We start from the raw sequence: 15,652 nt of genomic DNA on the forward strand, positions 1-15,652 counted from the left end.
CCAATGAAAGCTTTACGGAATAAATTGGAAAAAAAAATCTTGGAGGGATGCCACTATTATTGAGGGGAACTGGGAAGGGCTTTCTTGCAGAAAATGAAAAATGTAGCTAAGACTAGAAAGAAGCCAGGAGACAGAGACAAGGAGAGAGAGTATTCTGTAGTGTGTGGTGTGTGTGTGTGTGTGTGTGTGTGTGTGATGTGTGTGTGTAGAGCACTAAGTGAAACTGGATTCCTAGAAATGGCTGATGAGGAAAGGAGTAAGGTAAAAGAACTGGAGAAGGTTAGAACAAAGCAGGTCATGAAGGACTCTAGCACTGGGCTTTGTTTATATGAGGTGCTAAATAAATTTTTATTAATTAATATGCATTTTGGGGATTTGGACTTCTTCAGAGGTAAGGGAAACAAACAAAAAATATGGAGTCTCAGGGCAGGAGGACATCTCAAAAAAGCATTTAGTTCAACCCATAACTGAAAAGTTTCCCTTTCTCTATCCCATCTCCCTATGGACAATATCCCCAGTCTCCATTTAAAACACTTTTAGGAATTGTGAACTTCTTCCCATATTATACTACTTTTGGACAGCCCTAACAGTAAAGGAAAACTTTGTTATAACATGAAAGCTGTTTTTTCTACAGCTTCTAGCTCTTATTCCTAATTCTCTATTCTAGAGCCAAGCAGAAAAGGTCTAAGCCCTCTTCTCTATGACAGATCTTTACATTGTTAAACGCGCCACTTTTCCAGTCCAACTACCCCATTACTTCAGTCAATCTTCGCTAGTGTCCTTCCTTAAACGTGGCAGCCAGAACTGAACACAACACCGCAGGCTGGTTCTGACCAGGGCCAAGCTTCCCTCCCACATTCAGGACACTAGGTCTCTATTAGTGGAAACCCACTACAAGTTTTAGGCAGGAGGAAGATTTGGTTGACTCAGAGACAGAGGTAACCGAAAAGACACCTTGAATAGGCACCTGGGCAAGGTCCAGGCAAGGGAGAGGAGGACTATCCCTGATCTTCTGTGATATGGGGAAGGGAGGGCAAGCTGTTTTCCTAGTGGTAAGGCCTGAACTATAATCAAAGATGGCCTTGGTCCGAAGCTCCCTGTTCCTGCCGAAACCCTGGCAAGCTATCACCACGAGGAAATCCGCCCCAGGAGGGGAGAGGATGTTGGCAGGAGGGATGGGGACTTCCCCTCCTTTCCCCTGGGTGGGGGGAGAGTTGATGGTAAATGAATATTGTGTTTGGGCTTCCGTCCCCAGGCCTTCTCTGCCAGGACCCTGGTTTTCTTTCCCCTAGTCAGAACTCTTACCCTTTAATTCTGAGACAGCGGCAGCATAGAGTGAAGGAGAGAGGGAGAAGGAAGTAGCAGGCAACACAGCTGGGAACTAAGATGGAGGAGAAGACCTCCTTCCTGAGATTCTCTGATGGCGTGGAGAAAGAAAAACATCCAAGGCTTGTGGTTTTCCCCGAACCCAACCTTCCTATCAATGTCTGACTGCCAAGAATCAATCCAGGCTCTCCCTGTGCAAAAGGATTTATTTAGTGAGCCAGATTTCCTGCCAGACATAATGAAAACCAGATGAGCGGCTGTAAACAGTGTCAAGACACCTCCCACCCTTACTAGGGGGGAGTTCTGGTTTAGGGCCTCTCCCTAAATGAGTCCCAGTCACCTTCTTGACCCCAGAATTCCCAGGAGCTAAAGAATGAGCAAAGGGTGAGAATGGCTGGCCAGGTTGGAGGTCATGGGCATGGGAAGGTTTTGCTACCTCGCACATAATGGATAGCCAGGACCCTGTATGCCTAACTCTGTTAACCACACTCCTTCTTCACTGTCTGAAGGACCCTGGGGAAACAGGGGAAAAAGAGGTCAGCCATGCATTTATGGCTTGGAACAGGGCCATAGGGATATTGGTTTAAAGGGTCCCTCCCTAGAAATGGGGCTCGGACTGCCAAAAAGTTTTCCCCTTCTCCATCGAAAGGCAAAGTGAGCCTAAAGGAAAAGCAGGGGAGAGATGATTAATATCTTCTAAGGACCCCCCACAGCTGTACTCAAGCAAGCATGTGCATGCACTGTCTCTTGAATATACACACTCAACCTTGCACATCTGCAGTCCACTCTACACCAAGCAACCCATGTCTCCCTCTCTCCCCTCCCCCAACACCCAGATATACAGGACAAGCTCTCTGTCTATGAAATCATGGTCTTCACGTCCACAATTCCTGCCCACCCTCTGTCCAATGCTGCCAATATTCTTCCCCCATCAACGCCCCAATCTCTGTGGTTTTTCCTAATGGCCCTTGCAGGGCCTGGCCTTCTGCCTGGAAATAATGGGATTGATATCTAAAGACCCTAGCAGTGTTAGGGCCACCTGATCTGAGTCAGAATTCAGAATCATGCAAACATCCACAATCTTTTGCAGTGTGGAGATGCCCATGGTAGTCCTGGGTCCTTTGGAGTTCATGGAAGATTCTCAGTCCATATTCCTGGATCTGACCTAAATTTTTTCTGGCTAAATTTGATCTAATGAACTCCAATAGACACCAGAAAGCAGGTGGCTGTCAATCAGAAGGTGCTCAGAAGGTTGATAATTATATCATTTCTCTTGTGACCATTTAGGGTCCAGGCATCCTGGGTAGGAGAGGGGAGAATGATAAAACTATCAGCCAACTAGGCCATGGGTTTTGGCTGGTCAGATCCCTAAGTCAACTGATGAAAGGCCCTTTCTCACTACTATATCTCCCCCTCTCCTCCTTCAAAAATAGAATTCACAACTTTTCCCAAAGTGGCCCCTCCTACCAAACAACAGTTACTCCTTCCTCCTCTCCAACTGTACAATCACAGGATTGGTAATTCCAGCACATACTTGGACTATCTCCTGTGTATCATCTACTCTGGTAGGAAGTCATCAATTAGAGGTGATGGTAGTGCAGAGAATGATCGAATGGAGGCCGGAGCCATAAGTTCTAGTTCAAAAGCAGAAACTGGACTGGAAACCTGACCCTGACACTGCCCTTCAAAACGGCTCCATTTCCCCCAGTTGTAAAAGGAGAAAGCTGGCTGGGGTGGTCTCTATGTTTCCCTTCCAACTCCAGAAATTCATAGAAGTTTACAAGGTTGGGGCTGAAAAGGGCTTTCGGGGGTCCCTCTATCATGTTATAGCTAAGGAAACGGAGGCAAGAGGAGACCTTGCCCCCTCCCCGCAATCGCACTGCGTCTAAGCTGGATCCAGGTCTTCTGACTGCCCAGTTTCCCCAGAAATAGAAGGCCCCTCCTCCAGAACTTGTGAGATCCTTAAAGGCAGGGACCCTTGCTCGCGGCTGCCCTTTCTGGGCGCATCCCCTCCAGTCAGCTTGAAGCAGTTTTTAGCTGTTTGACAACGACCAGAGCACCCCAAACGCTCGGAATTCGGTTTAACTTGTGTTGTACGAACGGTTCTGGATTTTACTGAGGAGCTCAAAGCCAAGGGAGACACCTCTGACCCCAGAATGACAGCCTGAGTCCGGGCTGAAGAGAAGTCACCAATATGGGCAGAGTAAACCGATCTCTCCCGAAAGCGCCCCCGCCCCAAGATTGTGAAAGGAAAGAGGCTTTACTCTTCGCTTTCTAGCAAGACATTTAAAAGTGGGGGAGGGGTGTGTGTCTGGGATGGGCAAGGTGGACGCGAATCGAGAGATAAGCTAAGGTGGAAGGGTGAAGGTGGCGAATGCAGTAATAGATGGAGGTCCCGAGATCCCGCTTTCCCGGGTCCCCATCACAGCGCAAGCCCAGTCCCTCTCTCCCCGGCCTGTCTCAGCGCCCCCACCCCCGCCTCCAGCTCTCCCTCCGTCCCCACCCCCTCCTCCCGAGCTCACATCCAGGCGCGGCAGGTCGGGGTCCAGCTGAGTGAAGCTGTGCAGAACCACGGGGCTGCTGTCGGCGGGGGCCACCTCGAGGCGCACGGCGTCCCACAGGCTGCGGCTACGCCGAGAGCCCGGGAACATGCTGTCCGAAGCGCCGCCGCCGGCCCCGAATGGCTCATGCTTGTGTGGCTGCGGCGGCAGCGACTGTCCCCGCGGCGGCTCGGACCACATGAGATGCACCATGGAGGTCCGCAGGGAGCGGGCGGGCGGCGCCCCCGGCCCGCGGGCCGGCCCGGCCTCTGCCCCCCCGCTCCGGGCACTGGGCTGGCGAGTCGGGCGGCCGGAGCGCTGAGCTGCGCTGCGCTCCGCGCTCTGCGCCGGGCTCCGGCCCGGGGCTGATGTCAGGGGCGGGGGCGGAGCCGGAGGCGGAGCCCCGAACGGACCGGGCGGCCCGAGGGCCGGGAGGCGGGCAAAGCCTGGCCTGGGCGGGCTACAACTTGGGGCCGGATCCCTCAGCCGAGGAAAAGAAGGGAGAAACAAAACGAGCCACCAAGCGAGGGGCCTAAGAAAGAAGGGAAGTGGGACTGGAGGGAGCGGGGCTAGATCGGGGGAGGGGCTGCGAAGCGCACTTGGTTCTCCGTCTCTAATATTTTACACTTCTCGTTAGTCGTACTTGGGTCTGATCCCCCAATTAGACAGTCAACTCGGCGAGAGGGGAACGGGCGAGATTTATACTATCCCCTGTGTGCCAGGCTCCGTGCCAACGCTTACCAGCGTGGTCTCAGTTAACGTTCACAGCAGTCCTAACAGGGAAGAAGGGGTGTCCTCTCACACCGGGCGAAATCCCTTACCCACGTTACCATTCGGTAAGTCTGAGGGCGCGTTTGAACTCGGGTCTTCCCGATCCCTTGCCCAGCTTTTGTGTTACGGGGATCCTGTCAACCCTTTACCCTCCTTCCACCGACCATTACCGAGCGCGGGCTCTCGGCACACACTCTCGCTTAATATTTGTAGAATGTATGAATACATGAAGGAATCATAAGAAGCCTTCACGAAATAAGTGGTGAGTCCGTGCTGGCGCTGGAAGTGCAGGTAGTGAGCCTCTGAGGGAGGCTGTCTCGGATTAGTGTCAGCTAGCACCTGTGCCACGGGGCAGCGCTCCCTTCGGCCTTGGCCGGGAAGAGATGGGCAATTTTGCGCGATCTGCCCCGGGCGGCTGCGCGCTCCTCTGCCAGCCGGAGGGTTTCCAGGTGCACGGGGTTCCTTATAGGTGGGCTCTTTAAATATTAAGGACCTCTCTGTGCGTCTGGAGAAGCATATGCTCTCATTTTTCAGAATGATGATTTTAAATGCATAAAATAAAACACACAGGATTAAAGAGTAAACGTGATGCTAACATGGTCGTCAAAATATTTCTTTAAAGTCCACCTAGCCCGGTTTAGGAACATCTTCTCTAGATTCAATACGTGAGTGATTTGGAGTGGAAGAAAGAGGTGGATACCCTGAGTGGCCATTTACGAAGACTAGTCCGAGATCCGGACTTGGGTCTAAATTCCACTTTTTATCCGGTCACTTAATCTTCTTGAGCTCAGTTTCCGAAGCTGTATGGATGAAAGGGCTGGCCTAAATGCCTTTCGAGGCCCTCTCTAGCTCTATATTTGTGATGTGACTGGTGTCATCTGACCACAATGGCTGCTGAAACTTGCAATTTCCGAGCAGCTCAGGAAAGAGACTTGGGAGTGAGGCTGCCAGGGCCGCCTGCTCGGCACTTTCAGGATTGATCAACAAAAAGCCCGGAAGGGTTAACTTAGGCTAAGAAAGAAAGTGTCTTCCCCCAGTTTGTCAGCTCCCAAGGGGCAAACGCTCTACTCTGCCCACAACGCCTGGATAGTACATTTAATTGGTGATATTTCCATCAGGAAGAGAATAAATAGACTTGTGTTGTTCTCCCCATTTCACAGACTAAGACAGAAATGCAGAGAAGTGGAGGGTCCTTTCTAGCGAGGAAGCAACTGGCAAGTCTGGGAGAATGAATGAAGCTAGAGAGCAGAAAAAGGTACCTAACCTTGGGAGCAATCATTAAGAGTAATTTACATTTACATAGCAGTCTGCATGAGAGCAAGTGCTTTCACATATTCACTATTTCAACTTTTCCCTGCAATAAACTTGACAGCTAGAGCTGAACAAGTATTTTTATCCCTAGTTTACAGAAAAGGAAAGTGAGCCTCAGAAAAGTAAAAGACATTTATTTAGTAAAAATGAGCCATACCTCAAAAATCAGTCACTTCACTACACAGCCACCTTTCTCTATGGCTTCTGGAAGATCGAGTGCAATCCACCTTAGTGACTGCTCTTGGACCAGAAAGATGTTTTCTGTCTAAAAACATACCAGAGAACTTGGAACAGTCTAAGACACATCTATGAATTGAAGGAAGTATGTTCTCCTGGCCCTAACCACAGCCTTCCTCTCACCTCCCCCATCCTTTACTCCTGATAGCACATCTTTCCCAGACTAATCACTTTATTTAATAAAATTAATTTGTTTTGTACAGACTTATATAAGTACATGCTGTTGTAACTCCTCCTCACCCCTTCCTGGTAAACAAGCACTCGTTCTTTCTCTCTCTCTCTCTCTCTCTCTCTCTCTCTCTCTCTCTCTCTCTCTCTCTCTCTCTCTCTCTCTCTCTCTCTCTCTCTCTCTCTCTCTCTCTCTCTCCTTCTCTCTTTCCCTTCTCCCCTCCCTCTTTCCCCCTCCCTCCTCCTCTTCCTCTCTCTCTCCCTCTCCCTCTCCCTTCCCACTTCCTTCAACCTCCTGCTACACAAGTGCCAAGAGAGATCAAGGGAAAAAGAAAAGAAAATCTGAAAGTAGAATATCGAGTGTCTAGAATCTAGAAAAAGGCACCTAAACAGGTTTTGAAAGTTACATGTTTTCCCAAAAGTCCCTTCCTGGAGATCCCCTTTCATTTCCCCAAAAGGGATCCAGTCTCTAAGCCCTCTCTCTTCCTCAAGGGATTCATAAAGATGTCAGTTTTCTCAGAATTGCCAGGTCATTTCCAGAAGCAGAAGTGACTTCCTTTACGTGGTAATGGGCCACGTGCAAAGAACCTGTCTCCTCACTTCTATTTCATCATTCCGTGACTACCTATTCCCTGCCCCCAAGAGGGAACCCCAAGCTAAGGCCATAATGCTGAATCAGGAAGAAACCTCTGTGACTCAGCTCCCTGGTGTAATCACTATCCCGTGCTTTGAGCCTCCCACAGAGCAATTCCCCACACCCCCTCCCAAATACCATGTGCCTGGCTAACTGGCTTCCTAGCTGCCAGGGGTGAAGTCTGGGACAGATAGGGTAGCCCTGATGCTAAGCATAGGAGTCCCAGAAAGTGATCTTTCCCCTCACCTACAATGGCTAGAATCAAAGAATTTCTAGGAATCCAGTGGACCTTAGGGATAGTAAGCTAAATCATAACATGAAGTAGGAGTGGGGAATGGAGGAATGACCAGGTAGAGGGCTTAAGCCCTAGAGCTAAGGACCTGGGAATGATGAACCAGGCAAGAAAGAGGGTCCTTTGGAAAAGTTTTCTGACGGACCTCCTGTTCTAAGATTTTTGGTTCAGCAAGCCAGGGGTGGCTTGATGGAAAGGTGGTCAGATTCAGAATTCATTTATTCATTCAGCAAGCATTTTATTGTTTACTCTACACAAGATCCTATGCTATGAATCAGCACACCATCTGTAACCACACACAGTATAACCACATTATCACCCTACAGGTATTTAATTCAGTAGAATTTAAGAAGCACCTACTAAGTACTACTAGATGCTAAACACCTAACCAGGTGCCAAAGAAACAAGTATAACAATAAAAGACTGGCTGTGTCCTTCAGAAGCTTAAAAGCTAATCATGATTTCTTCCTCCTTCCTGTCCCCCAATTCTGACTAAGCTGCTATTAGAAGTTATTTATTTACACAACCTTAACTTGGGTTTAATAAATAGGGTTTTGCACCATAGTGCTGAAATTAGAGGTACATCCTTCTTTCCCATATTGGTTGAATCTCTGGTCCTTCCCCAACCTCCTCTTTTTCCTCCCTAGCAAGGGCCAGGCTAGTCTTCAGGAGGATAGGAACTTAAGTCATCAGAATGTCTGGGGAATTTCTCTTTGGCAGCAGTCTTCTAAGCCCAAGACATATATAGATATAGATATGTGTATGTATAATATATTTATACAACTTTATGTCTAGCTATATCTACATAATAACTTATGTTTGGCAATGACAACTGTTTTAAAATTAATTTTTAGAAAAGGTTTGTTGATATCTTTTGGCTTTCCCTCTTCATTTCTCTTCAGATTGTTTTCAATTAGGAAAAATTAATTACAAATTTTAAAAAAGAGTCTCAGAATTTGAGGGTTCAAAGGGGATCACAATAGCTATCTAGTTCAACCCATACTCAAAAGGAATTCCCACTATAATATTTCCAAAAAGTATTCTTCTAGGTTTTGCTTGAAGATCCCAGGAAGCTATTCAAATTTTTTGATAGCTTGAATTGTTAGCAAAACTTGATCCTAAAATCAAGCTTAAATTTGCTTTTTTTACATCCTCTACTTACTCCTCTTGTTTTTAGCCTTTGGAGCCAAACAGAACGAGATTAATCTGTCCTCTATATGATAGAAGACCTAAAGTCAACAAGTTCAATCAGCCTTAGACACTTATTAGCTATGTGACCTTAGATAAGTCATTTAACCTTGGTCTGCCTCAGTGTCCTTATGTGAAAAACAGGAGTAATTATAACATCTATCTCCCATATGAGGAGCAAATAGCATGGTATTTATAAAGTACTTAGCACAGTTTCTGTCACTTATTGCTATTGAGTAATTTAAGTTGTGTCTGACTCTTCAAGACCTCATTTAGAATTTACTGGCAAAAAATACTGGAGTGATTTGCCATTATCTTCAGCTCATTTTTCAGATGCAGAATGGAGGCAAATGGTTAGGTGACTTGCCTAGGGTCATAACAGCTAGAAATTGTTTGAGGTCATCCTCCTGATTATGGGGTCAGTTCTCTATCCACTTTACCAGCTAAACTAGCTTCCTTCCTTCCCTTTCCTTCCTTCCTTCCCTTCCTTCCTTCCTTCCTTCCTTCCTTCCTTCCTTCCTTCCTTCCTTCCTTCCTTCCTTCCTTCCTTCCTTCCTTCCTTCCTTCCTTCCTTCCTTCCTTCCTTCCTTCCTTCCTTCCTTCCTTCCTTCCTTCCTTCCTTCCTTCCTTTTCCTCTAGTCTTTTCTTATCCAGGCTAAAAATTCTGTCAGTTCTTTCATTTTTCACGACAATGGATATAAGGTCCTTCACCATCCTGAATGCCCAGAATTGAACACAATTCTCTCAATCAGGAGTTCTCCAAAATATAGCCTGGGGATCTTTGGGGGACCTTCCTAAATTATTTTGGAAGGTCCAAGAGGTGAAAACTATTTTCATAATAATACTGTTTCAGTATTATTATTTTTTATTATTAATTATTAATTAATGCTTAGGTGGTAAATAGCAATACTTTTACTCACCCTCTTCTCCTTGATACTGGCCTCCTGGCTGTTCTATTAACAAGATACTCCCCTGAGCTCTGGTCATTTTCTCTGGCTGTCCCCCATTTCTGCAAGGTTATCCTTCCTCATCTTAGCCTCCTGGCTTCCTTTAAGTTCCAATTAAAACCAACAATCATCATCTACAGAAAGCTTTTCTTAACTTCTCTTAATTTTAGTGTCTTCCCCTATGCTAAACAATTTATCTTGTATGTAGCTTGTTGGTATAAATTTATTTGCTTATTGTCACCCCCATTAGAGTGTATCTTCCTTGAGGGCAAAGACTGTCTTTTGCCTATTTTTATATCTCCAAAGCTTAGAACACTCTTTAGCTATCTATTTACTAGTTATAACTAATTTTATAACTATATATATGTACGTATATATATAACTATATATATGATAAATTTATAACTAATATCTATTTACTGACTGAGATATAACCTTACAAAAACAAAATTTCTTTTGGGGGTTCTCAGTAATTTTTAAAGGTATCCTGAAACCAAAAAGTTTGAGAACATATAGACTTAGATGATATCTAGTGAAAATAGGGTACAGAAAGAAGATTACTTATCTATTCTTAGAAGCTTTGTGCCTCATTGAAATATCCTTTAAAATCACTAAATCTGACTATGCATACAAAAGGTGGTTTTACAACTCTGAGATACTACCACACACCTCTCAGATTGGCTAAGATGACAGGAAAAGACAATGACAAATGTTGGAGGGGATGTGGGAAAACTGAGATATTGATACATTGTTGGTGGAGTTGTGAACGAATCCAACCATTCTGGAGAGCAATTTGGAACTATGCTCAAAAAGGTATCAAATTGTGCATACCCTTTGATTCAGCAGTGCTACTACTGGGCTTGTATCCCAAAGAGATCTTGAAGAAGGGAAAGGAACGTGTATGTGCAAAAATGTTTGTGTTAGCCCTTTTTGTAGTGGCCAGAAACTGGAAACTGAATGGAGGCTCATCAACTGGAGAATGGATGAATAAATTGTGGAGTATGAATGTTATGGAATATTACTGTTCTGTAAGAAATGACCAGCAGGATGAATACAGAGAGGCTTGGAGAAACTTACATGAACTGATGATGAGTGAAATAAGGAGATCATTATACAGGGCAACAACAAAACTATACAAAGATCGATTCTGATGAATGTGGCTCTCTTCAACAATGAGATGATTCAAATCAGTTCTAATTGTTCAGTAATGAAGACAGTCATCTACTCCCAGAGAGAGGACTATGGGAAATGAGTATGGACCACAACATAGTATTTACACTTTTTCTTGAATTTTTTTACTTGCATTTTTTGTTTTCCTTCTCAGGTTCTTTTCTTTCTTTCTAGATCTGATTTTTCTTGTGCAGCAAGATAACTGTATAAATATGTATACATATATTGGATTTGACACATATTTTAACATATTTAACATGTATTGGACTGGCATCTAGGGGAGGGGGTGGGGAAGGAGGGGAAAATTTGGAAAGAAGGTTTTGCAAGGATCAATGTTGAAAAATTACCTATCCATATGTTTTGTAAATAAAAAGCTGTAATAAAAAAGGTGATCTTATTAATCTCTACCTCTGCTGTGAAATTAAAGGACATTTCATTACCTGCTATCTAAGACCTTCACTGATTTTTCAATTATTATTTTAAAGTAAATTTTCAATTCAATTTTTTTGCAACTTGATAAATAATTATTAAATATCTACTCTAGGCAAGATTCTGGACTGGACTGTAAAGCTGATTTTTGGAAAAAGTCCAAAATTATTTCAAGTTAAGCTTGGTGTAGCTATGAATACAAGAGAATATAACCCCATTTTAATGAGTTAGGCCAGAAATTTACACAAAATAGTAATATCTTCTATTTATATCTTAATACCATATACCAACATCTCATGCCATACTGTCACATAAATTCTATATACCATATATAACTATATAATAGGGCAAACTCTAAATGGACATATGATTCATTACAAAAGATTCAATCATAAACAAATTAGAAGTACAGGAAAAGAAATACTTGTTAGAACTATGAAAAGGGGAAAAGCTCATGCCTAAGGGAGAAGATACAAAAGATAAAATAAACAATTTTATTCTGTAAAATTTCTAGGGTGTCAAAACAAATGTAGTTCAAATTAGAAAGGAAACAAGTTATTGAAAAAAATCTTTGCAGCAAATTTCTCTGACATAGATTTGATATCCAAAATAAATAAGGAACTGATTAGAATTAAAAAAAGAACAAGAGCCATTCACCAATAAATAAATAGTCAAAAGTCTTAAGCAAGTAGTCTTAAGGATGAAGCTTACACTTAATAATGATTTAAAATACTCCAAATTATTGGAAAAACAAATGAAAATAACTCTGAGGTTTCATCTTATCCTCATTAGATTAGCAAAGATAATTTTAAAAAGAAAGGACAATTATTGGTGAATCTTTAGGAAAACAAGTACTCTTGATAGAAAAGTGAACTGGCCTAGCCATTTTGAAAAGCAATTTGAATCTATTCCCCCCAAAGTCTATTAAACTACGCATTGTCTCTGATCCTATGAAATCACTACTGGACCTATACTCAAAAGAGAACAGGGAATGAAAAGAGAAGTCTCAAATGAAGAAAATCCAAAGAAAGATCCCAAGCTGAGGTTTAACCTATGTGAAGTGTAAACACCTATGGGCTAGTTCTTTAGAAACAGCAGGCTAGGAACTCTGAGGCTAGCTGAATTTGGAGGTAACCTCAGACCAAACTACAGGAACTTTTACCTCCCAGATAGGTAGAAAGACCAGGGTCTGAGCCCAGGAATTTAGTGGAAACTTCTCTTGATATAGAACATCAGGCCCAGTTGTTCTTCAGGGACTTAGCCTTGGGCTAGAAGGAACTAGTACACTTGGTGACTGTGGAACCAGTGGAGTAGGGAAGTTGTTGTCTGTGGACTCTTATTTTTTGTTTTAGGTTCCAGTTTAGGTTCCAGCAACCTTCCTAGCTACCATTACCCTCCTGCAGGTTAAAGGTTTTTACATTAATAAGTTCTCAATTTTTAAAAATGAGCAAAGGAGAAAGAACCCAATTTACTATGGCAATAGGGAAAACCAGAGTTCATCTTCAGAGGAGAACACAAGCAAAAAAGCCTCTTCTCCCCCAAAGAATAACATTAAATGGCTATCTGCCTAGAAAGACTTTATAAAAGAACTCAAAAAAAAAGACTTTAAAAATAACATGGGAGAGAGAAGCTAAAAAATTCAAGAAAAACATAGACTTACAAAACAATATAAAGAATGAAAAACTAGAAAAGAATATGAAACATCTTAGAAGAACTGATGTTAAGTGAAGAGAGTTAGAACCAAGAGAACATTATACACAGCAACTAGAAGATTATGTGATGATCAACTGTGACAGACATGGCCCTTTTCAACAATGAGGTAATTCAGGCCAATTCCAGTAGACTTGGGATGGAGAGAGTCATCTACATTCAGAGAGAGGCCTGTGGGGACTGAATGTGGATCACAATATAGTACTTTCACCTTTTTTGGTGGTTGTTTGCTGTCTTGGGAATAAGGAAAGTAAGGGAAGGAGAAAAAATTGGAACAAAAATGAATGTTGAAAGTTATCCTTACATGTGTTTGGGAAAAATATTATTGAGAAAAAAAGAAATAAAGGGAGCAGGGAATAGGATAAGGTATGTAGATCAATGAGAATGGGATAAAGAGAGAGGGAAAGGATAGGGAGAGAAGATAAAGAAGGGATTCATGGATGAGAGGAGATTAAGTAATAATAAGGCAAGTTAAGGAGCAGAAAAGTTAGCAGGAATAGGAAATAAAAGATATACACAAGGACAGGGATCAGGAACAGAATTTATTAGAAAAAAAGGAGTTAGTAATCACTGCAAAGTCAAATTTAAAAATTCAATCAAGATCTCTACATTATATGTCAGCCATATTATTGTTTTAATGCATGTCTATGTGTAAATGTATATGTACATATATATGTATGTGTGTATATGTATACATGTATGCATATTAGTCTATGTATGTGTATATGTAGATATATTTATGTGGGGAGGGTATAACACACACATACACACAAATATATCGGTGCTTAACTATAGCCTGCTTGGGGGAAGTGGGGGGAGGGAGGAAAAGAATAAAGTAAAAAATGCACAACAGAGAACAAAAGAATAACCTGCAAAGAAGCAAAGAAAAGATGGACAGTCATAACTATAATGTCTTCTATTATTATATATGCTTTCTTGAAATGGAAATTGTTACATATTTTGAATCCTTCTTAGTGTTCTGCTGGCCACATGACAAATTTTGTTTTTTTCTTATTTTGTACTTAATTTAAATAAATAGTTTAAAATAAAAATGCATAGATGATAACAGAAAAGTCAAAAGAAAAACTAAACAGGACAGCTTTGAAAGTTGCATGTTGAATTTATTATATATCTAAAAAGAAAAGCAAGAAAAATAAGAGATTTGTGGGTTAATGTACATTTTTCAAATTCTACTTTGTATATGGAAATTCTCATTTTATGTGTGTTGGTTAAATTTTTTTCCTTTTCTAAATAAGGGTACTGAACAACAAATTCAGTACTCTTTCTATTGTACTCTAGTTCCTTCCATTTCCTTCCAACCCTAACATTTTTCATCTGAGGTAGAGATAAAAGGGAAGAGACTCGATGGTGTGGAGGAATACTGACCTGAAGAGTACATCTTTTTCATTCCTTTCTCTAGATGAACAAATAGAGCAAGACCCTTCATGATGAACAGGAAAATCATGATCAAACAACCCCAAGAACTCTTGCTCTAACTTCTCTGGGCATTTTTTTTTTTTTTTCCTTTGTAAAACAATACTTTATGTGCCCAAAAATAATACTTCACAGACTTACCCTGCTGAGATAGCACTGCTATTTGGGAAGATCAAATGAGGTGATGATGATGATAATGATGTGAAAGGGCTTAGAAATAATATAAAGAGCAGTTCAAATTGAGAGATTATTACTAATCTTTGTCTCATCCTGTCAACACCCCACTTATAACTGCTTCTTGCAAGAAGCCTTCTTTGGTTACTCTAGCTACTCCTGGCCTTGATGTTTACATATTTAGTCATTGTTGTATAAAGCTTCACGTATTACTATCTCCCTTTGAAAAATTTAAACCTAAGAAATCACTCAATGCTTTTCCCATTTTCACCCTCTTGTTTTTGCTTGCCTTTCTCCTGAGAGAACTAGCTCTGCTGGATCTGTGTCAGCTTTTGAGATCCCTGTCAGGAGGACATCGGCTCTAGAGTGATTGAGGGCTAAATGAATTCACCTCTAGGTTGCCACTGTAGTTAGCCACCCAACGACCAACAACTAGGGCCTGAAGAATCATATACAGTGCTCGGGTTTTCCACTGAAACATGTGTGATCCTTAGGCAGAATCTGTCCTCCATATCCTCATGAATACTCCTGTTCCTTCTCTCATCCCAGGGCACTGCTCCCTACCACCAAGGGTGATTGGAGAAGGACATTCTGTCCCGATTACCCAGAAACAGTATCTTTCCAGACTGTGAGTTCCCATCATAGCAGCTATCACTGAAGGGAGGGGAGTAGATATATGAGCTCATCTTGTCCATTCCCCTGCTTTGGGGCAGGACGGTACCTAATCATCCTAGATCAATGAGTCTCTGTTCAGTTTATTTTTAGACCGTAGTAGGGACTCCTGGGAGGAGAGTGTTGGCAACTTCTCCAGCCACGCCCTGTGTGTCTCCCTGGTCATTTCTTGGGACCCAGAATTACCTCATTCCTCACCTGTTTCTGTGGTTCACGGGGTAGCCCCATATGGGAGAAGTGAATAGGAGGACAGCTACATTTATAAGCCTTGACAAGGTTTGTGGTTCCAGAGCCCCATAGGGTGAGGCCCCAGGCGCAACCATGCTTCCTGACTTAGTCCATATATATATATATACATACACACACATATACATATATATATATAAATCAGAGAATATAAAGACAGGGCTCAGGCTGAATATACACCACTAAAGGAAATGTCACCCTTTCTATTCCAAGTAGTCTTCCCTTTAATAGCAACAATCTATATAGGACAGGAGAAGAGGAACTCTTCACAGGCCAAAATGGTGGGGAAAAACTTCTACTCCCTATCTTAGAGCCTTGGATTTCCTCATCTGTGAACAAGATTTCCCCATCTGGACTAGATTATCCCTTCTAGCAGCTTGGTGGTGCAATAGAAAGAGTGCAG

General features: G+C 42.7%; 1 protein-coding gene across 10 annotated transcripts in view; it reads right to left on the reverse strand.

Moving 5' to 3' along the window:
• Positions 1-15,652, reverse strand: part of RALGDS (ral guanine nucleotide dissociation stimulator) — an 87,365-nt gene that overhangs the window by 36,419 nt on the left and 35,294 nt on the right. For 2 of the 10 annotated variants that reach the window (XM_074294001.1, XM_074294000.1), the window contains exon 1: positions 3,849-4,191. The exons of 7 other annotated variants lie outside the window; for them this stretch is intronic. In XM_074294001.1, coding sequence (XP_074150102.1) covers positions 3,849-4,079 — 231 coding nt within the window. In that variant the 5' untranslated portion in view covers positions 4,080-4,191. Of the gene's footprint in view, positions 1-3,848; positions 4,206-15,652 lie in introns of those variants that run through there. One more of the 10 variants, XM_074294007.1, reaches the window with a different exon arrangement.

The sequence above is a fragment of the Sminthopsis crassicaudata genome, chromosome 2, assembly GCF_048593235.1.
Source record: "Sminthopsis crassicaudata isolate SCR6 chromosome 2, ASM4859323v1, whole genome shotgun sequence".
NCBI classification, from domain to species: domain Eukaryota; kingdom Metazoa; phylum Chordata; class Mammalia; order Dasyuromorphia; family Dasyuridae; genus Sminthopsis; species Sminthopsis crassicaudata.